The 21,369-nt window shown below is 43.2% G+C and overlaps 1 protein-coding gene across 6 annotated transcripts in view; it reads left to right on the top strand.

The window, feature by feature from the left end:
* Jupiter (microtubule-associated protein Jupiter) overlaps positions 1 to 21,092 on the top strand; it is a 92,556-nt gene extending 71,464 nt beyond the window's left edge. For 3 of the 6 annotated variants that reach the window (XM_076440419.1, XM_076440421.1, XM_076440418.1), the window contains exons 2-5: positions 9,501 to 9,910; positions 11,428 to 11,451; positions 14,044 to 14,130; positions 17,719 to 21,092. In XM_076440419.1, the coding sequence (XP_076296534.1) occupies positions 9,501 to 9,910; positions 11,428 to 11,451; positions 14,044 to 14,130; positions 17,719 to 17,909 (712 nt within the window). In that variant the 3' untranslated portion in view covers positions 17,910 to 21,092. The remainder of the gene's footprint in view (positions 1 to 9,500; positions 9,911 to 11,427; positions 11,452 to 14,043; positions 14,131 to 17,718) is intronic. The other 3 variants (XM_076440422.1, XM_076440423.1, XM_076440424.1) reach the window with 3 other exon arrangements.
* The last annotated feature ends 277 nt before the right edge of the window (positions 21,093 to 21,369 follow it).

Below are 21,369 nucleotides of genomic sequence, written 5' to 3'. Positions count from 1 at the left end.
AAAATAATTGCTTCCTTGATCTCGATCGACAATTTGTTAATAACATATATTAATGTTTTCAGCAGCACTGGTTCGATCTGAACGAAGCATCGAAGCGCTGAAAACATTAGTATATGTTGTAAACAAAATAATGATTAGAAAAATCAGAGAATTTCCGGTACGACATTCATAAAAGTTTCGAAACTGTTCGACAGAGATTCGAATATACTTGCAAGTATTATTTCCGTTTACCAAAGTACTTGTAAAAGGTTCGGAACTGTCTGGAGTACTTAGGAGTACCATTTCTCTTTTTCGAAGTACTTATAGAGAATGGTAATTAATTTTTCGCGGCGCACAGTTTCGATCAATTTCTACATTAAATAAATATAGCTGAGTGAGGCATGAAACGTTATGATTCGGGTTTGAAACAAATAACGTTTCCGATTCGGATTTGAATCTGTGAAATGCCAGGTGCTATTTTATTGGAGGAAAACAAAGGTGGAGTGTTTCGTCCTAGACCCGCTAGAGGACTCATCAGTAAGGCTATTCTAGCGGGTCCTGCCTTAGACACAAATGTCATGAGGAAAGTTCTTAATATACTAATATGGGTGGTATTTCAGTAACTTGTGAGAAAGTCTTGTTCAACAGCTTGTCCATCTTGCGGACGCTGTCGAAACTAGGCTTCCTCAACTCTTGTAATGTTTCGCCATCTATAATGATAAAGGAGATATTTCTCGCGATCGTACTTTTTTGAAAATGGTAATTAATTAATTTAATGTATTATTTAATGTAGTAATTTATTTAATGTAGAAATTGATCGAAACTGTGCGCCGCGAAAATTTAATTACCATTTTCAAGAAAGTACGATCGCGAAAAATACCTCCTTTATACTTATAGAGAGTACGAATTCAAACAATCAAAGTTTGAACATGTTTGCGAGGTACTTGATCCCATCGCTACCAAGTACCCTACTGCGCGTCGTAGCATCCTGATCGCGATGGAGATAATAATAGCCGAACCAGCCAGGTGAAGGTTCGATTCGGTACATATCGGTGATTCCTAATGGCAGAACGAGTCCTGGCACGGAATCCGTCGACGGTAATAAGAAAGGGATCTCGTACCATGGTCCGCGACGTCCCCCGCCGTCGGGACGCCGTCTTGTCACGGTATCCGGAGGTCGTCTCCGTCGAGGAGGACGATCTACGGATCCGAATCCCGCCGCGACAGATCGATCCCCGGGTGGCACGCGACGAATCCGAACCCGCCGAATCGGAATCACGGTAATTTCTGGGTCAGGATAAACCGGCTCGCTGATTTATCGCGTCGTTTCAACGGACGTCGTGATCTCCGTTCCGATTTTCTGTCCCCCACCACCGTTCTATTTTTCGTCTGCGGAACCTCGCAACCGGATCCCCAGGAAAAGTTTATGAAATCGACAATCGGCCGGACTGACATGCTCGTCGATCCCGCGAGATCTGCCGTATCGCTCGATCTTATTTACGCGGAGGAAGAAAAGCGACCGGGATCTCTCGATGCTATCGCGATCCATTACTCCGGTTCCACGCACAATTCGCATCGGGCGCCCGGCCCGGCTCTCGGACTCCTTCTCGAATCCGTCCATTAATCTCGACATCCTCTCTTATCAATACAAGCTGGCCCACTTCGCCGATATCGAGAACCGAGTTCCCGGTATTATTCGAGTGCTTCTAATGCTCCTCGCTACGAGATTCGATTCCATTCCGCCGCTAAACCTCTCGATCGTTCACGCCTGGTCGGAAACGAGATCGAGACGCGCGAACGGTCTATCCGGGATCGAGAAAACTCCCTTCTTTCTCGATCTGAAACCTAGCATAAATCCTCCGGACAATCCGTTGCGTCGCACAGTGGAGTTATTTGGCCCGAGAAGCTGGCCAAAACTATTGCAACGTTATTTATGGTCTCAAGGTCATAATATTATATATCGTTGAATTCGTCTTAAGATCAACTGCAACATTATGAAATAAAAAAATACATTTTAACATTTTAAAAAATCAAGGTGACCTTGATTAATATTGTCGTAAAAGAAATATTTTCGAAATTTTATATATCGACGTTTGTAGATGTCGTAACACTGTTCAACTTTTGTTGAAACCATTTCTTTTAAACGAAATTATTTTATTTGCTCTTATTACGCTAAGAGTACTTGCGAATGAAATAATGCCATTATATTCTGCAATTCAAAGAATGTGTAGGATAGAAAACTTGGCAAACAAATTTATAATTCTATAGAAACATATTTTTGTTTATATATTTAACTATTAACGGTATTTAACTATCTCAAAATGCAAAAATTGTATATTGTAGACAAAATTTTTTAATTGACTTTTGGCCAGCTTTTCGGGCCAAATACTCCACTGTGCGTCGGTGGACCTTCCAGTTTAGGGGATCTGAATATTTAGATGGACGTCCTCCTTGCCCAAGTGATCACTAGACTGCGGATCTTTGTGCAAAATAAAAAATGTTTCAATTGATTGCAGGACACAGGAGCCACATAAAGATTGTACTCTTCTTTTAATTATCCTATTAAGCTGAAATTAATACATTGATGTCCTCAAGTATTTTTAAAATGTCCGCTACTTTAAATTACAAATATCCATTTTTGTCATAAATGCGTAAAATCTGCAATCTAGGGATTACCCAGTAAACAATCTGCTCTGGAGTTGCTCTGAATCTGCCACCAAAGCCTGTCTACATATTCCGACCCATCTGTTTCCGAATTAGGCTCGGTATTTGAGTGCACAGTTTGCAGGCGGAAGTCCGTGTAAAACCTGCCCTATTCTTGCTTTAAGGGTAAGGCAAAATGTCATTATTTTAAGATTTGTAAATATTTAAATTATTGAGAATACATGAATAGAGAATATAGGTTAGAAATTTAAATAAAATTCGGTTTTCCGAACAGCAAGGTTAGGTCAATACGAGGGCAATGTTTGGCGTCAATTTGCCCTCGACTTGGCGTGGAATTCTGTTCGCAAACTTTGCACTCGAATACCGAGCCATCTGTGTTCAGCAATTTGTCACAATTTGTCACAAGTTTTGGTAGCAGATTCATAGCAAACAGGGACCTTTTGCTCTGAGCATGGTCTTGGCACCAAAATGACCACGTTCTGCTCGCAAAATACGATTACATCGATCAGAATTTGCTCGAAGCAGGTTTAGCTGACTGAGTTAGCTACCTTGATTAAAAAAAGAAAATTAAAAAATTGATTGCAGGACACACGAACCAATTAAAAATTGTATTCTTCTTTTAAATACAATAGTGCCCTTAAATATTTTTAACACGTCCACTGTTTTAAATCGCACGTACCCATTTTTGACATACATGCATAAAATCCGCGGTCTATTGATCAGCTTCAGAGAAGCTAAAAAACGATTGGTGCTGTTCGGTGTAAAGGCAGTGGTTTAAGAAGAGTTTTCCGGGAAAATTGTTGGAATGGTAGAGATTACAATTGCGCACGATCCTCGTATCCTCCGGATTCGCGCGAACGAATCGTTTTCCCCGGGAGGCCCGCGCAGAGCCAGGCAATAAGTAGTCACGCTCGAGTACTCGAGTCCTAGCTGCTGGCGGAGCTCCGTGTGAGGTCCAGAAAGGAGGATACGTCGATAACAAGGAGCGGCATTGTGCCCGATACACCACCGGCCAATCTTTTATCGCGTTTCGGACAATGGTCATTGTTCCGGTCGGCTTTAATTACCGCGCCACTGCCGGGCTAATACTTCCTCGATTTCACGTTCGGCTAAATATTTGACGGCGGAGAAATCGATTCGATCAGATAAACATCGGCAGACTATTTCCTCGAAGAAGCCGGCCGGAACTGTTCGCTCGATCTTCGAGTTCTCGCGAAATTCAAACCAGTCTACTACTTTCAGAAATCTCTTCCATTCGATGTTCTATCTACATGTACAGGGCCGTCGAGGTAAATCGGGAAAAGTCAATATCAGACTGCGGATCTTGAAGCAAATTAAAAATTTTCTACCTGAATTGCAACATACTAGAATGAAATAGAAATTTATTTTCCGCTAGATACGTTGAATGGCTTAATAAATAATGTAAAAGCATTTTTAAATTCATCTAATGTTTTCACCGATTTAAATTGCACCTACTAAATTTTGTTACAAATGCATAAAATCCGCAGTCTAGTGATTACATAGAGAAAAACTAATTTCCGTTCTTTCTGTTTCGACAATGTTGTTATCGTTGCTTTCCTTTTGCTGTTACGTTCGCTCCTGCTTGCCCCGTTTCACACACTTCTAGCGTAGCGTAACATTTCGTTTTCGAACTGTTCGTTGGAACTTGTTCGTTGTCGAACAAGGCCCGAGACATCGGAAAAGAAATCGTGAAATGCTTCTGCTATTTGCGACCTTGCGACCTTGCGACCTTAGATCAGTGATTAATGAATTCGTTTTGCCACAGGCTTACATATTACATGACAAAATAAATAGCATTCCATTTTAAAGATTGAGGGATTTAACATTCGTCTTGTGCCTCGATACTAGGCCCCGTCGCAACAAACCCATCACTAGTTCAGCGATGGGTTTGAACGTCTCGCGAAAGATTCTCTTGCCAATCGGAAGACGTTCGAGTCTGTTCTTCTTCGAAGCTTGTTCCAGGATTGATACACCGTGACCTCGCACTGTATTCGAGTAACCTGTATACCTAGAGGGTCAAGGTAGCTTGAAATGGGGCGGAACTGTTGGCTCGTTCTTCGAGTTCTCGCGAGAATTAAGCTAGGCTACATTTTGAAAAATCTCATCACTTCGAAGTTCTATTTGTATATAAAAGTTCGCTAGGTTCTCACTGGCAGGTTCAAAGACCAAGGGTCGAAGCAATCGAAGACGCGCCCCTCGTAAAACAGGTTGACGATCTCGTTAAGACGTGTCGGCGCCGCTGCCAAAGAACGCACAGAGGTGTCGGCGTACGTCATCCAGCATATTTGCAGACACACCCATATCCTGTCCCCTCCAGGACTACGTCCTACGACCGATTGTCGTTGCTCCTCTCGCGTGCATTTGTTTCTCCGTGCTGGACCATCGTTCATCGCCAGCGAACCATCCTCTGGTTTACTGTCCGGCGAGGACGCGCCTTCAGGATCTCCGGAAAAACTCCTGGAAAGTCTATTACGACACGTCCTGTTGGATTATTATCATGGAACATTGTAAACTGAATGTATCGATCACAGTTCAAACATGATAGTCCAGTCGCCAGGTACTTTTACCTGGAAAATATCCCGAACTTAATGAAATTTTGACACGTCATTTAGGGGTACTCTGGGGTGTCGAATCTGAGTTTGCGACCTCGAGGACCCTGTGCTAACTTGGGTAGGGGGAAAGAACCACGATTTTTGTTACCTGTTTTTGGTATTTCGCCTACGACTCAAAAACTGTGGGTCCTACAAACGTTTTTTTTTTTCATTTTTGGAAAGAGCATTAAATTTCCTTGAAATTTCACTAGTCAAACGTATCTTTTGATCCAATAGGTACCGAGAAACAGGCGTTCAAAATTAGGAAATGTTTCTCAAAATGTCATTTTGAGCCACACATTGTGACATTTAGCAGGAAATTGCAGGTTTTTGCCTCACAAATTTAGTTTTTCAACATATCTACATATAATCTACATACTATATGTAGACTCTTATTTTTTTTTAAATTGAAAAATATCCTCAAAAATGTGCACAAAAGTGATGTGCCTCTCCGTCTTTAATGATTGTTTCAACATGTTTAAACAATCATAATGTATTACTATTGCACATCACTGGATTCGGGAAAGTCTAGAGAATCTTTAGCTGTAAAGAATAATACAACATCTTTTGTAATAACATCATAATATCTGTTCAAAGTCGAAAAACGTGTTTTTTTTTTCAAACTCAAATTTCTCAAAAACTGTGCGTGTAGGAGAAAAATTAAGACCAGATTCGAAATCAGCGCTAAAAACTGTATAAGATACACCCAACAGTTATATGGAAACATTTTTGTTGCTGGACAGTGTAATTTGCTCCGTCTTTCCCTATATTCGTCAGTTGCCACTTAAAATTTCCTAATTTTGAACGCCTGTCTCTCGGTGCCTATTTGGTCGAAAAGAAAGATTGACCGGTGAAATTTGTAGGAAATTTAATGCTCTTTCCCAAAATGGAAGACAAAAGTGCATAGGACCCACAGTTTTTGAGTAATAGGCGAAAAACCAAAACAAGGTAATAAAAATCGTGATTTTTTTCCCCCTCCCCAAGTTAGCACGGGGTCCTCGAGGTCGAAAACTGAGATTCGACACCCCAGAGTACCCCTAAATGAAGTGTAAAAATTTCATTAAGTTCGGAGTATTTTCCAGGTATAACTGGATGTTCCAAATAAACCTCGTTCTAAACGAGGATAGTGGAAGAAATGCCAGATATCAAAATATCTGATGGGTTGGGCATTAATCCTGGCCACCAAATATTTCATCTTTGGGGACTTTTATCGATGGAATACTGTATTTGCGATACTATTTACATAACTTATATCCCATAATCGTGTAAAACACGTGAGAAGCCTAGAACAGAATTTCCTCATTCGGACCACCACGTCCATTTTTCATCGGAAGCTCTTTGTTCCGAGGGAACGGGGCTTCTCGGAGCTTGCGTCGAAGCTCGCAATTAGACTCGTTATCCTCGGTTAATGAACGAATTCCTGCGACGAGGCGAGGCGAGGCCGTTCTTTTTTCGAATGTTAAACGGAGCATGGATCGGGAGCACGCATCTCTCCCCGTCTCTGCTCGTCGGCGCTTCCTCCTCGACGTTCTACGGCCGCGTTTCCATCAAACCGCGTCGGACGTTCAATTATCCGAGACACCGTAACGAGGAAGCGTTGATTTATCGGCCGACCGATGAAATGCCGCGCTATGATACACCTAGAACCATCCAACCCCCTTCTTCGAGTCTCTCCTCCCCCGGGAGATCAGGGACCGCGTGCGCGGTGTTGCGTCGTTAATTAGAGTGGAACGATTACCGGATCGATCGCGAGCCAACGACTCCTGGCTCGCCTCGGATGCAAGCGCACGCACAAGGAGAATGTTAATTAATCGTAATTGGGTAATCTGTTTCCGCGAGCACGGGACTCCCGTGCGTCGCGCTGCCGTCGAACGGTCGAACGCGGGCTCGGATCCGTACCGATGGGAAAAGCCGAGGAATGCTTGATAAGCGATGTCCTTTTTCTAGATGGACTTAAGGTACGTGTCCATGTGAGAGTAAGACTATATCGCTGGTTACTCTCAAGAGTCTCGAAAAACTCTCTGAGAACGAACAGTAAGTTGAAACTCGCAAATGGAAATGATTCCGCACACTTTAAATCAGAATAACTTTTATATGAATGGACCAAATGACTTCAATTTCTATGTAAGGCTAGAAAAATTAGTTTAGTAAATGACGTCGAATAAATATGTTGAAAAAAAAATGCATTTGGTCGGAATTGTGAAAAACAATACTAAAAATTGATTTTTACAACTTTCTCAGTTGGGCCAATAACGAAAATTTAAAAAGTGTGTTCTGTCAACTGGTATAAATTATATGCGCTCCGAAAATTTCATTGAAATTGGTTAATTGGTTCGCGAGTTATCAACGATCGAAAGTGGTAAAAATTGCAGTTTTGCCAGATTTTCAAGATTTACCACTTTTGATCGTTTATAACTCGTGAACCGATTAACTAATTTCAATGAAATTTTCAGAGCGTATATAATTCACACCAGTTGACCAGGCACGTCTTCTGAATTTTCGTTATTGACCCAGCTACAAAAATTGTAAAAATCAATTTTTACCAATGTTCTTCACAATTCCGACCAAATGCATTTTTTCAACATATTCTTTACACATCGTTTGCTAAACTAATCATTCTAACCTTACACTGAAATTGAAGTCGTTTGGACCACTCATAAAAAAAGTTGTTCTGATTTAAAGTGTGTGGAATCAGTTATGCTCCTTACAGTATCTTCAACAAAATGGCAATTAAAGAACACTTCCAGCTTGATTTCATTGTTTTATTTCGATTGGACGCAGCTATTATACGATATATAATAATTGAATGCGAAATTAAATATATACATGTGCTACTTGAATAAATGTTAGGAAAAAAGGGATTGTCTCTCAGATGGACACGTACTTAAGACATCATCGGTAACAAAAGAATATGCGAGAGAAAGAGGACGTGACAAATGTTGAAAGCCACCCCTTGCTCTGTCTCCCGTTCTCTATCCCGTCATTGTCTCGTCACGAGTCATTCCCGTTGCCCCCAGTTAAGTCCATGAGTCACCTTGCCAAATCCTAGGAAGAGAGAGGAGCCATACCCCGAAAATCATCGGCGACGCGTCAGCCCTAATTGCGCCGCTGCTAACGAAGCCGCTTTTAAAAACCACGGGGCGGCGTCTCTGCTACCTTGTCCTCTCCCCGTTGGCAGGGACTTTTCAGTGGAAGAGTTAGAAGGAGGAACCCCGGTCTCCTCTGTTTTAATTGCCGGCGACTCGTTCCCCGTGCACCGGCTCTCTCTCTCTCCCCCCCTTTTGTCTCCCGGCACGCGACAAAGCGCGTGCCGCGTGCCGCGTGTCGAGTCCAAACGGACAGAGAACGAGATAGAGGGAGAAGGATAGGACGTGGGGGGAGAGAGAGAGCCTCCTCGTTACGTCGAAATCAGCGCAGATTTATCGAGCAAATTGGATCGAGTCCTTCCGCCGCGGTTGGGGGACCGCTCCAGGGGCTCTCAATCGCTTCCTCTTCGGTCCCTCGACTATCCGAACCCCCTTCACCTGAACTCGCACAATCCTCGTGTCCGAAATTTAAAACTTCTGGTTTTTTTTTTTGTTTAAAGACGTGCGGAAAAAATGTATTTATGTACACCCCCCGGGGAAACAAGTCTTCGGATTCACCAATACAGTAAATCCTCTATAGACGCAACAATTTCTATACGATAGATGCGATCAAGAATATCCCCCCCAACTGTAATCGCTGATCTCGGCTCGGTATATCGGTGTGAACCGCTACTAACTTGACGTGGAGAGTCGCAGTCGCCGGCACGGTTCGAACGCCCGCGTGCCCGTGCGTCATCACAATGTAACACCAATATTTAATCTTCTTAATTTCCATTATCTTTTTATGGAACTTTCACCAACATATTCGTGGCATTTTTCTAATGCAAAATGATACCAAACACGATAGAATTTCAACTGTACTTAGTGGTTTAGGATAGCGTGTAGAAAAGCAAGAAAGGCGAACAGTTGCCGTCGCCGGCACTGTTCAAAGGCCCGCGCGTGGTCTCTCTTTACTGTACGATAGATGCGACCAAATCCCCCCGAGGCTGTCGCGTCTATAGAGGATTTACTGTAGCCACTTACCCAATTATGCAAACCCTCCCAGCAAAGTAGCTAACAAAAAGTGCTCTCCTATCGTTCAACTATGAATTTTTAAGCACGCCGTTGTAGACGAAGAAGCATCGGTGGATCTAACGGAAGGATTGGTTTTCTGTTTCAGGGTGTTGAAACCCCCTGGCGGCGGGAGCAGCGACATATTCGGTGCCGCACCGGAAGAGACAAGCCCCCGGCGCGTGAAGAACCACAACCAGTCGCAGCTCGGCAGCGCGTTGTTCGGCGAAGGTCCGAACAACACCAACAAGAACAGCAACAGCGATACGCCGCGCAACAAGCCCGGTAATGATTCATACAAACGCCTGTTTGGCCCTCCCGATGCCCCATCCACCACCCCAAACGCGAAAAATCACATGCGCAGCAATATCTCCCTCAGCGGGGATTCGTCGTCCTCGTCGGCGTCGTCGGGTGTCGCGACTTCGCCCGCGAAGAGCACCGCCAGCTCGGACTCGATCGCGGGCGTCCTCAACGGATACGCTGCCAGCAATGGCAACAACCTGACCAACGATATCACAGGTAAGGTCGATCTCTCTCACGCCTATTAACTCTCTCACACCTGCTCCTACCACGCGGTTACTTCTTCTTCTTCTTTTTTTTCATCTTTCTCTCCATTGTCTCTCTCCGGTGATTATTCTTACGTCAGTGGGTCCTCTTCGAACAGGTTCAAATGTGCTGTCAGGGTCGCTATTCCAAGCATCCTTCGCCTGCGCGCGTCAACACTGCTGGATCTTAACTTGCTAGAGCTAAGTCAGCTACTCACAGTACCTAGATTTACTAAATTGGCCTGGACTAAATGGAATGTTTAAATTAAAATCAGTAGTTAACACTTTACCTACCGGAAGCCTATTAATAGGATTTTCAATAATTGTGCTGTACCAAAAGAAAGCATAGAAATTGTCTTTTACACGTTATCGAGGGTGACTTGTTAGTTCGCAATGAAAATTACCGTTACCATTTCAGGTTCCATTAAAAAAGTGTTTAGCCATGTACCATAGATTTTTCAAAATTATGCGATAATCACCGGTCGGTAATGTGTTAATTTAAAAGCAGTAGTCAGGTAGCTTATCGTACGGAATATCTCCGAGCCTGAAATTGAGCGGTGGTGACGTGTACAAATGAAGATTGTTTGGAATAGACTGTCTTCGAGGCCAGTGACTTGAAGCTGTTGGCATGGGACCGCTGATGCAAGTAATTGCTACTTTCTATCTCCGAAGCCCGGATAGCTAGCGCTATCCTGGTCCAGGTGAACTTGGTGTACGGTGCGAGCGCGAGGGAACACGCGGCTTTAACGAGTTGTCCACGGCACACACCGTTCCCGACAAATCTTTTCTAATCTTCTAAATCGCTTTCGTAAAATCTTTCTCCTCCCGATCCGCTGCCCTCTAGCTGGGTCAGTCGAAATCGGATTTAGTCTGTCAGCCTTTGATAACGGACATGTATCTCAGAACATTCGCCTTGCCTCGATACTAGGCCCCGTCGCACAAACCCATCACTAGCTCAGCGATGGGTTTGAACGTCTCGCGAAAGATTCTCTTGCCAATCGAAAGACGTTCGTGTCTTTTCTTCCTCGAAGCCTGTTCCAGGATTGATACAACGTGACCTCGCACTGTATTCGAGTAATTATACCTAGAGAAAAAAAATACCCCGTGTCTCTGTGTGTCGCAGGCTCCTTTATCCCGGGATTCACGTTAACGTTACATACTTCTTCCTCATCGATTATCGATGCCGAAGAGGCTCGGTCCGGTTTAATCGTAGGTCACCTACGCCGAGCCAATTTGTTACGCTTGCTTTGTTTGCGCAGCATTCTATCGCTTGCACAGAGAATCGTGCACTCTCGAACGAGACACACACACCCCATCTCCCTATCTCTCTCTCTCTCTCTTTTTCTCTCTCTCTCTTTTTCTCTCATGTGTCTCTCGCGTGAGCTAGCGAGACACGAACGAATATATACCCCAGTTTTATTTTGTTGAACGAACTAACCGCTAAAATATGGCTTTCACCGAAGTCTGTCCTCTTGAACTGTTCGCAAGCAGCTTTCAGGAGAATCAAACGATTTCGTAAGTGTACAATGAGACACGATCTAGTAGATTACACGACACACATACCCGACACATTATTACCCGCTCGGGAAAACCGCGAATCGCCGATTATCCGGCCGATTGTTTGCCGAAAACGATCGCGATTCTGCCGGTTGATCGGACACGGGCAAATCTTCGCGATCCCCTACATTTGAAACGCTCCTAGTCGCTTCGAGCACAATTTTTTTTCGCAAGGTTGTTTATTTATAACGATCGCATTAACGTCGAGGTCATGAGCTTGAAGATTTTTATCTTGCATCAAGTCCACAATCTGCTATAGATCCTGCTACAGCGAAGCCTTGATCTAAGAAAAACCCTCGGGTCCGTGCTGTTTCTTAGATCCTGCAGTTCTACTCAGAGTCGCCAGATTGGGACTAGTGTCTCTAAATACGATTCAAGTTATATCGTGCGTAGTGTCGTTTTGATCAGAAAATTGTCACAAATAAGTTGGCGAATGTTTCATGAAAAAAATAATGGAAAATTAAGAAGTTTCGTAATTGGATTAGTTATAAAGCACACCGATATATCCGACCTCGTGTTGGAGCCCCGCAGTTTTCTTAGATCCTGAAGATCTCGTTTTCTTAGATCAAGGCTTTACTGTATTACTTTCAGACAAAGATGACCACAATATTAGAATCTGGTGATGTCATTAAAGCGTTTCTTTTACTATTTGGAGAAAGAGTTTTAATTACATCCGACTGTGTTTATTCGGCCTGATTTCCAAGCACGATGTTTTAATTATCCAGAATTAAACAGATTCATATGTTGATCAACGATTCGAAGCCTGCCTGTTTCCGATCGACAGCCTCTCATCAACCCGACAACTTTTGGCTAGCATTATTTAGCGATCCTAAACCTGTGCTCGTTCCTTTTGTTAATTATTTGCTCGCTGTAGGCTTGGGGTTTGCGGAGAGTATTAAATTTATCGTGGCTCGCGGGCAATCTCATAAGCGCGACCGCGAGGGTTTTCGGTCGATCGATGTTGCCCTATTATTCGCGACAGTTCCGCTGTAAATTATTCCACGTTTGCCGTAACATTCTCGCCCCCTGGGTTGACTAGCTCAGGAATGGCCAACAAGTCGATTACGATCGACCGGATTAAAATTAACGCCCTGTATACAGAAGTTGGCCACCCCTGCTCTAGCTCGCGAGATTACTATAACGTTTCAGCCCTCTCGAAGCACAAGAAATTGTCCGTATCGTCTTTTAAGTTTCAAAACGTATGAACCCTCTGATAGCGATGGGTCTATTTCCACTCAGGGTATCAAAAGTGTCATTCGATTACTCAGTTTCTGGCGAATTAATTAAATATATGTATAGCTACTGTATTAAGAACAATAATAAGATCGACCTGTCTACAAGAAGGCCTTTAAAAATGGGTTTGAAAAAATTGATAAAGTTGTCCGAGGGTTAATCGATTGGTTTAGTGATTTTCTGTTGTGCAGTTCGACAACGGTGATTAACAAGCGTCCACGAACCTTGAATTGTTTCTATGATTTCATCCAGCAGTTGAACAGATATATCCATGCCTGTGTTTGACGCGTGACGTATCTCGTTTGTTTCCGTTCTTTCTGTTTCGACAATATCGTTGGGTTTTATCGTTGGTTTCATTTTGCTGTTACGTTTGTTTTGCTTCTGCTTGCCCCGTTTCACACACTTCTAGCGTAGCGTAACATTTCGTTTTCCGCCCCTCCCGTAATCGTTTTGATTTCGCATGGACGAACAAGGCCCGAGACATCGGAAATGAAATTATTAAATATTTATACTATTTGCGACCTTGCATATGACCTTAGATCAGTGATTAATGAATTCGTTTTGGCACACGCTTCCATATCACATGACAAAATAAATAGCATACCATTTTAAAGATCGAGGGATTTAACATTCGTCTTGCCTCGATACTAGGCCCCGTCGCACAAACCCATCACTAGCTCAGCGATGGGTTCGAACGACTCGCGAAAGATTCTCTTGCCAATCGAAAGACGTTCGAGTCTGTTCTTCTTCGAAGCTTGCACTGTATTCGAGTAATTTGTATACCTAGAGGGTCAAAGTAGCCCTGAAATGGAGGTAATTTCTAAAAAATATCACAGACACCATTACATTATTTAAATTATAAAGTTTTCGGAAAAAAAACACAAGCATACAGTGCGTATCATCTCGCAGCAATTTCCGCAAGCAAAAGAGTTCGAAGCTTTCCCTTAAAAATTCAATTTCTCAGCAAACGTGAGCAACAGAGACAGACCAGTTTGCGCAATTAATTGCAAACGGATTAATGAATGAAATAAAATGAAAGACAGATTTTCCGGTGTCTCGGACGGTTCGTTCGCAATGGTCGCGTGCACTAACACGATTCTCACGATTGGGTGACGGTTGCGGGTGTTTTTGTTTGCCACGGCGTCTGACGGTGCATGGGGTTGGTTGATGATGATGATGATGTTGATGATGGTGATGATGGTGATATGGTGGTGGTGGTGGTGGTGGTGAATTCTGGTGCGTGTCGCTTTCGCGTGCACCGGCCCGTGATCTGCCGTCCTCTGTGCCTTCCTACTCGCTCGAAAACACACCTGGCAGGTGGATCGACTTGCATAACGCGCAACCCGGTCACCGGCGACGGAGTTGACGTGACGCCGATCAGGCGCAGCGCACGAAGGTGTCGAGGTAACGTCTGCCACCAGTTTTGCTCATTTTATCGGACCGAACCGACCAATGATCTTCTTTCAGCCACCAAGCCATCGTGATCCCATTATTACACCCCACACCCCACCCTTTTATCTTTATCATCGCTCCTCTCCCCCCCACACCACCTTCCCTCAACTCATCGATCTTCATTCTCGTAGTCTCTTTCCTATTATTCTCTATCTTCTTTCCGTATGGAGTGTGAAATTGATTGGTTTTTTCAATTTGTAATTCTACAGAGATTTGATTTTGCAACCCCCATCGCACGATCCTCGAGTACAACATCCGATTATCTCGACAAGTTTTCTTTTTTTTTTTTATTGTTTCTAGTGGAGGGAGGTTTAGCACTTCAGGATTTGGATTTTTTATATTTCCATTTATTTCATTATTTATTAGGGTAAATTATATTATAATAAATTATAAATTCATAATTTATTAGAGTAAATTAATTTATTAGACTAAATAAATAATAGATTCTGTCATTTTTATAGCTCTGTACGTTTAGTGCTAACCCTTTGCACTCGGTGCTATTCTAATTAAAAAATTAAACATTTCTTCTATGATTGTTGAAATTTTATGGTAATGAAATTGTGGTATAATGCCTCATACAATACCTGAACGTTTAGTAATTGATTAGATATAGGGTAAAATGCCCAAATATGAACCACCTTTTGTTGGTCATTTTTTGATTATTTCAGAATGCTCTTTTTCGACCAAAAAATTACCAATTGTAGACGCATTTCCTCCCCATAGGATTCTGGGGTCATGTTCATTCAAAAATTAATACAGCTCGGGAAAAATATTTTCTTTCTCGTGTCATTTGCAGGTTCCAGCGAAAGGGGTTCTCTCAATATGAACAATAATAATGTAAACAATATTTTGAATAATGGTACAGCTATTTTTAGTGGTGCCTTGGAGGGGACGACCGAGTGCAAAGGGTTAATGCATTTACGCACAGTTCCCCGGAATTGGAACTACCCTCTAATAATCCTCCCTCCACTGGCTCCTCTGGTAACTGTTGAGGAACCGACCGAAGACAATTCTTCAGCGATATCTTGACAAGTTTGCATTGATTCGGGACGTTTGATTTACCGTGACGATTTCTCAAGTCGAAATTTAATGAACCAGCGCGCGGCGATTGGTTTAGTCCAGGCCTGGCCAACCCGAATGGTTTCGCGGGCCACTTTGTTGACGCGCAACGTTACAGCGGGCCGCGCTTTAGGTAATCATGCTTTTAAAAAGTTTTAATACAATTGCAAACGCAAATTTTCATTTTTTTAAATATTTTTTGTATACACACAACGAGAAACAAAATTTTCGATAGAAATATGAAACCGCCCGGCGAGCCGCGTGTTGGCCAGGCCCGGTTTATTTGATCGGAACACTCCCCCGCTCCTCCCTCGATCAAATGCGAATTCCTTGATCTCCTCCGAGCTGCCGCCGCCGATCATCGATCCGCTGGAGACTTGCTCGAATCCCGGAACGCGTCCAAGGACTCGAGCAACTCTCCGTACGGCGAGTTTTCACATAGGTCAACGAATATAGTACGATAATAGAGAACACGGTAAGTTCGTATTTTCTACACGATAGAAAACACGCATTTCTTGTCTTGCGTAGCCTAAGTTCCTCTCGAGTAGCTCCCGTGTATCTTTTGATCAGTGCATCGAACCCGACTGGTTGCTCCTTCCATTTTACGCTTAATTGCCTGTCGAGTAAATTACCTTTCCCCTCGGCCTCCTCCTCCTCCACACCTCCAACCCCCTCGATATCTGTTCGCGAACGGAACAGAGAACGAGAGAGGAAAAAAAAGCACACACAAATAGGAACAACAACGGTAAAGAACCAGCGGAAAAGATCGCGAGAAAAAACCTGTGGATATGTAGATCGAAAAATCGAGGGTTCGCGGAACGCCACGTGAAATCTCGTTATCTCTACGACAGTGTTAGACAGCGAGCTCTCTATCAGCTCGCCGTGCAGGGAACGGAGAACGTGACTCGGCGATCGCGCACGGATTTCACATTTTTTCCGTGGAACTTGTTCGCCGCGTTTTCTGCGTTTTTACCGCGGCTTCAGAATTATTGCATGCCGACACTGGGAAATATCAATCTGCTCGGCTACGATCCACGGATACGTATCAATATTTTTCTTCTATTGGTCCAGTCAACGAAAAGTTGTAGAGGGAAACGGAAGGAACACAATGTTTAACTTTGGGCCTTTGTTTGGACTAGTTACGAGGTAACTGAAGGTCCCCTTTTTCGGTTTTCCGCTTATATCTCGGAAACAATGCGTCCTAGCGATAAGACCATTCTATGCAAAATTAAAGCTGATAAAATGTGCCACAAGATTGTTTCGATTCACTTTTTTGCTATCTCGTGTAGTTTCAGAGATATCCGCGCTCAAAGTTCACTAATTGTGAAAAAGAAGAGCCTTATTTGACTAGCTAACTCTTCAGCACAATTAGTTAACTTTGAGCGTGGATATCTCGGAAACAATGCGTCCTAGCGATAAGACCATTCTATGCAAAATTAAAGCTGACAAAATGTGCCACAAGATTGTTTCGATTCACTTTTTTGCTTTCTCGCATAATTTCCAAGATATCCGCGCTCAAAGTTCACTAATTGTGAAAAAGAAGAGCTTTATTTGACTAGCTAACTCTTCAGCACACTTAGTGAACTTTGAGCGCGGATATCTCGGAAACAATGCGTCCTAGCGATAAGACCATTCTATGCAAAATTAAAGCTGACAAAATGTGCCACAAGATTGTTTCGATTCACTTTTTTGCTATCTCGTGTAGTTTCAGAGATATCCGCGCTCAAAGTTCACTAATTGTGCTGAAGTGTTAGCTAGTCAAATAAGGCAAAAAACGCGTAAGGCGAAAATTTCTTTTTCACAATCTTCCGTAAAGGTAAACGTTGGCATAGTGTGGAGCTAGCATTAGAGTGTCCAAGTCCTCGAAGCCTCAGCAGAAAGGTGTCCAACTTTGGAGCCTCTACATGAGGTGGAAGCTTTATTGAGGATAAAAAAATGTGAAAAATTAATCTTGTATGAAAATTATAGTAGAAATGAATTCAAGTTGTGGAGCCTCTACATGAGGTGGAAGCTTTTTCGAGGATAAAAATTGTGGAAAATTAATCTTGTATGAAAATTATATTAGAAATAAATCCAAGTTTTGGAGCCTCTACATGAGGTGGAAGCTTTTTTGAGGATAAAAAATTGTGGAAAATTAATCTTGTATGAAAATTATATTAGAAATGAATCCAAGTTGTGGAGCCTCTACATGAGGTGTCCAACTTTGGAGCCTCTACATGAGGTGTCCAACTTTGGAGCCTCTACATGAGGTGGAAGCTTTTTTGAGGATAAAAATTGTGGAAAATTAATCTTGTATGAAAATTTTATTAAAAACAAAACCAAGTTTTGGAGCCTCTACATGAGGTGTCCAAGTTTTGGAGCTTCTACACGAGGTGTCCAAGTTCTGGAGCCTCTAGATGAGGTGTCAGGAGGAAGACGATTGCGGCGATAGCTGCAGGAATAGTTGGCAAGGTACTGAAGAATGACCGTGATTTTTCGCAGATGGTAATCCGGTGACTGGGACTGGGTACGCGGAGTCGCAGAACAACGGGCCAGCGGCTGTGCAAAACGGGACGTCCAGCTCAAGCTCGAGCATCGGCGATAAATCGACCGACTCGTCGCCGGCGGCGAAGGCAGCAGCAGGTGGTCGCACACGCGTCCCACCCGGTGGATTCTCATCCGGCCTCTGGTAAAACCGCTGCGACCCGGGACACCCATAGCTGAGATCGCGGCTGCAATCGTCCGTCTTTCTCGCCCCGTCCACCCTTCCAATGTCCCTTCGCGGGACATCGGCCTTCACCCTGATCGAACGATCAACCCAGAGCGTCGATTCCTCCAGGATATATCTAGCATTGAAAAATCAAATCTCACCCTTTGAACCCTCGAGGACACGCACGATTTCTCTCGAGGATCTCCTCTCGGTATCCAATCAAATCTCACGATCTACTGACCCCTTTGAACCCTTCCCGAGGGAAACAAGACCTTCTCAAGGTTTCACTAAACAGATCCTGAAACAATGACGAAAATTGTGAACACACAGTCTCCGCGGATATATTAAAATTAATAAAATGGTAATAATTAGACTGCTCCACGGGAAAGAAACATGGCGTGTGCAGCGCGAGTAGATATATCTGTTTGCTCCTTCGATCATTTCAAAATAATACGACCTTGAACTCATCTTGTCACCTTCGTCGCGCGTGCATCGTCAAAATCGGCAGTCTAGTGATAACAATCGTAGCGAATTTTATGAATTTTAATGTACCCCTCCGGGCTGCACACCAAGTCTCCGAGGAGCCACCGAGTAGTCATTTCGTCAGGATCTGTTCGGTTTCGAGTCAACGGAAACACCGTAGAACTTCGTTTATCCAAATCCTGTCTTGTAAGAGTTTTGCTAAGAAAAGCTCGGCAATTTCGAGAGCCTGTAGAGATTGAAAGAAGTATAGACGAAGTTGAACGGTGTAGAAAATTCGGCGAGCGTGTACGTGTACTCTAACGATCGATGAACAGTAGCTTACCGAAATCTTCGAAGAGTAGTAAGGGTCTCGTTAACGCTGAAATAATTGGAAGAGGAGATGAAACGAATGATTGAATAATTGGAGAAGTCGGGTACGGATTTGGCGCCTCGTCGGTTCAGAAAATCGAGAAGAATTCCCAAGTGATCCGACCAGGATACGAAACGACCGTGAAGGGACTGGAAGGGCCGACAAGCGGACAGACGGCGCGATGTAAGATGAAGGAAGAAGAGCATCGAGAAAAAGAAACGAAACGAGAGAAAAGAAAAACCCCTCCGGGGATCGATCGCCTAGGTCTTGATCGCGCGAGACGGAATTCACATAATCGTTCTGTTCGAAAAGATCATTCCCCCAGAAAGGAATCTTCGTTTCCCCGCAGTCTTTTTGTAAATGCGTAACTCTTAAGGTACTGTACTACACGGTAGAGCTCGTTCTTTCGAATGATTGGATCAAGGGTAGAGCAAAGAAACAAACAGAGAAAGAGGAGAGATAGGTGACGCGAACTTCTATCGAAGAGACTTTTCCGCGACGTGTTTCGAGCTAGAGAATCTGGAACGGACACCGGCTACGAGCCATTTACAATTGAGTTCTACATTCGATTTGACACCGCCGTCCAATCTGGCCACGCACACCCTCGCTGCGCTCATTTCTCTGTTTCGAACCACACATTTCACTTCTCGCATCTCAATTCGAATTATTTATTTACATTGTTACGGGTAGAACGTAATTCCTCGAACGAAAACGAATGTTAACCTGGCGACGAGGGTTCCTCTGATCTTAAGAATGGAGTTTGAGAAGCGTACGAGGGTCGAACGTATCGCGGTTCTATTTTCGAGGCTATTCTCAATCCCGTCGTTCTCGTTGCAGACGCGAACGAATATTTGAAAAGATTAATTATACAGAGGCTTGTATGCGTCGCACTATACGCAATTATAGAGTATTACTTCCCATGGGGATCGAGCAAGCATCATTCCCCTCATCATTGGGCGTGTGCGTTGCCAGAGACGCGGCGATTTACTTTTTTGACAAATCTTTAAGAGGTACGATACTATTAACTTACTCTCGACGGTCCGACGAGACTCGAAGACCACGTCTTTGATCGTTATCTTAATGAGAAATAATTAACGGGGACTGGAGAGGACAATGCACGAGGCGAGGAGAGAGAAAGACAGACGGACGGACGGAAACACATCAGAAAAAAAGGTTTCTCTCTCTCTCTCTCGATTGTTTTAGGCTGGCAATTTCGCGGACGATCGATTCGGCGATAGGGAAAAAGGAAACTCGACAACTTATTATAATAGGAACGTCCAGAGTGGAGGAAGAGAGCGCTCGACAGAAACACACACACACGCGCAGGATATTAATTATTTAGATAACGTTCGACGAACATCTCGGAATTGTACATTAGAAGTAGGCATATGTTACTCGAAGAAAGAAGATACAAAAAGAAAAATAAATAAAAAACTACGATCCTTGTAACCGATTAAACGAAAACAAAGGAAAAAAAAAGAACCCGAGTCAAGTGCTTTCTTAATTTCTGTGCCTTTTCGAACGTATTAGTTTTTCTTTGGTTCCTCCGTTTTCGAACGCCGTCACCTGTCCATACACAACCGGGATGGTGAGAAAGAGAGAATGAAAGAGAGAACGTGGGAGCGAGAGAGTGTGAGAGAGAGAAAGAGAGCACGGTTCCTTTTCTTTTATTCATTGTGTTTCCTGTTAGTTTCGTTCACTCGATAAAGAAGGCGAGAAGGAGAGAATCGAAGACGTGATTTCGCATTCACGCGGGAGGATATAATTATTAATTTTTACTACTAATCGTACGTAGGAAGTTACACACGCTGATACAACTCTTATTCGCCCCCCCCCCCTCTCGTCTTATCAACCGTAACGAGTTATGATTATTAAGTATCTGTTTATCGATTATTATCTCTGCACACACCTCTGCGGTCTTCTCGAAGAAAAAAGAAACTAGTATAGCAAGTTAATCCTAAATCGAACTTCTCGAGGATGATATTCTTTCGTAGTTGTGTCGAACTTTTTTCCAGGGCCTCGCTTTTTCCATTGTTTCACTATTGTACAACGCTGTAATTGTATTTATTTCACGGCAAGACTCGTATATGCATACTTAACACACGGACACGAACACGCGTACACAGATACACACACACACAGACACGTGGACATGCACACAGAGCAACAGACTTGATCGTCACATTTTCCTCTTATTTTTCCGGAGATAACAAGAAACGTTCTGTTCTTCGTCGTTTGGTGTGAGTAAAATCGCATTGTTTGTATCGCATCGTATTCGTCATAAGTAGCCCTTTTGTACTCTGGCATTAATTAATAAAATTTTGTAAGCAACAACCCCGTGTTTTCTTCCCTGTAGGAACCGTGTCGCGTCGAAGATCCCATCGCAGCTCGATCTTTTTCAATGAATTTTATTACCAAAATATGAGGTACAAACTTGTATAAAACAATCGTAGAGAACAGCAACGTACAGCTTGTCAAATCTAGCTGTGCGGCTGACCAAAACATAGGAATGGGCAAACAAATATAAAGATTTCCCCTTGCGGGGGACATTCAGCCGCACAGCTAGATTTGACAAGCTGTAGCTGTATAAATACAAAATAATAAAGACAAC

The sequence above is a fragment of the Lasioglossum baleicum genome, chromosome 16 (genome assembly GCF_051020765.1).
Source record: "Lasioglossum baleicum chromosome 16, iyLasBale1, whole genome shotgun sequence".
In the NCBI taxonomy this organism is placed as follows: domain Eukaryota; kingdom Metazoa; phylum Arthropoda; class Insecta; order Hymenoptera; family Halictidae; genus Lasioglossum; species Lasioglossum baleicum.
Note: the sequence above shows the minus strand (reverse complement) of the source record. Positions and strands in the feature narration are given on the sequence as shown.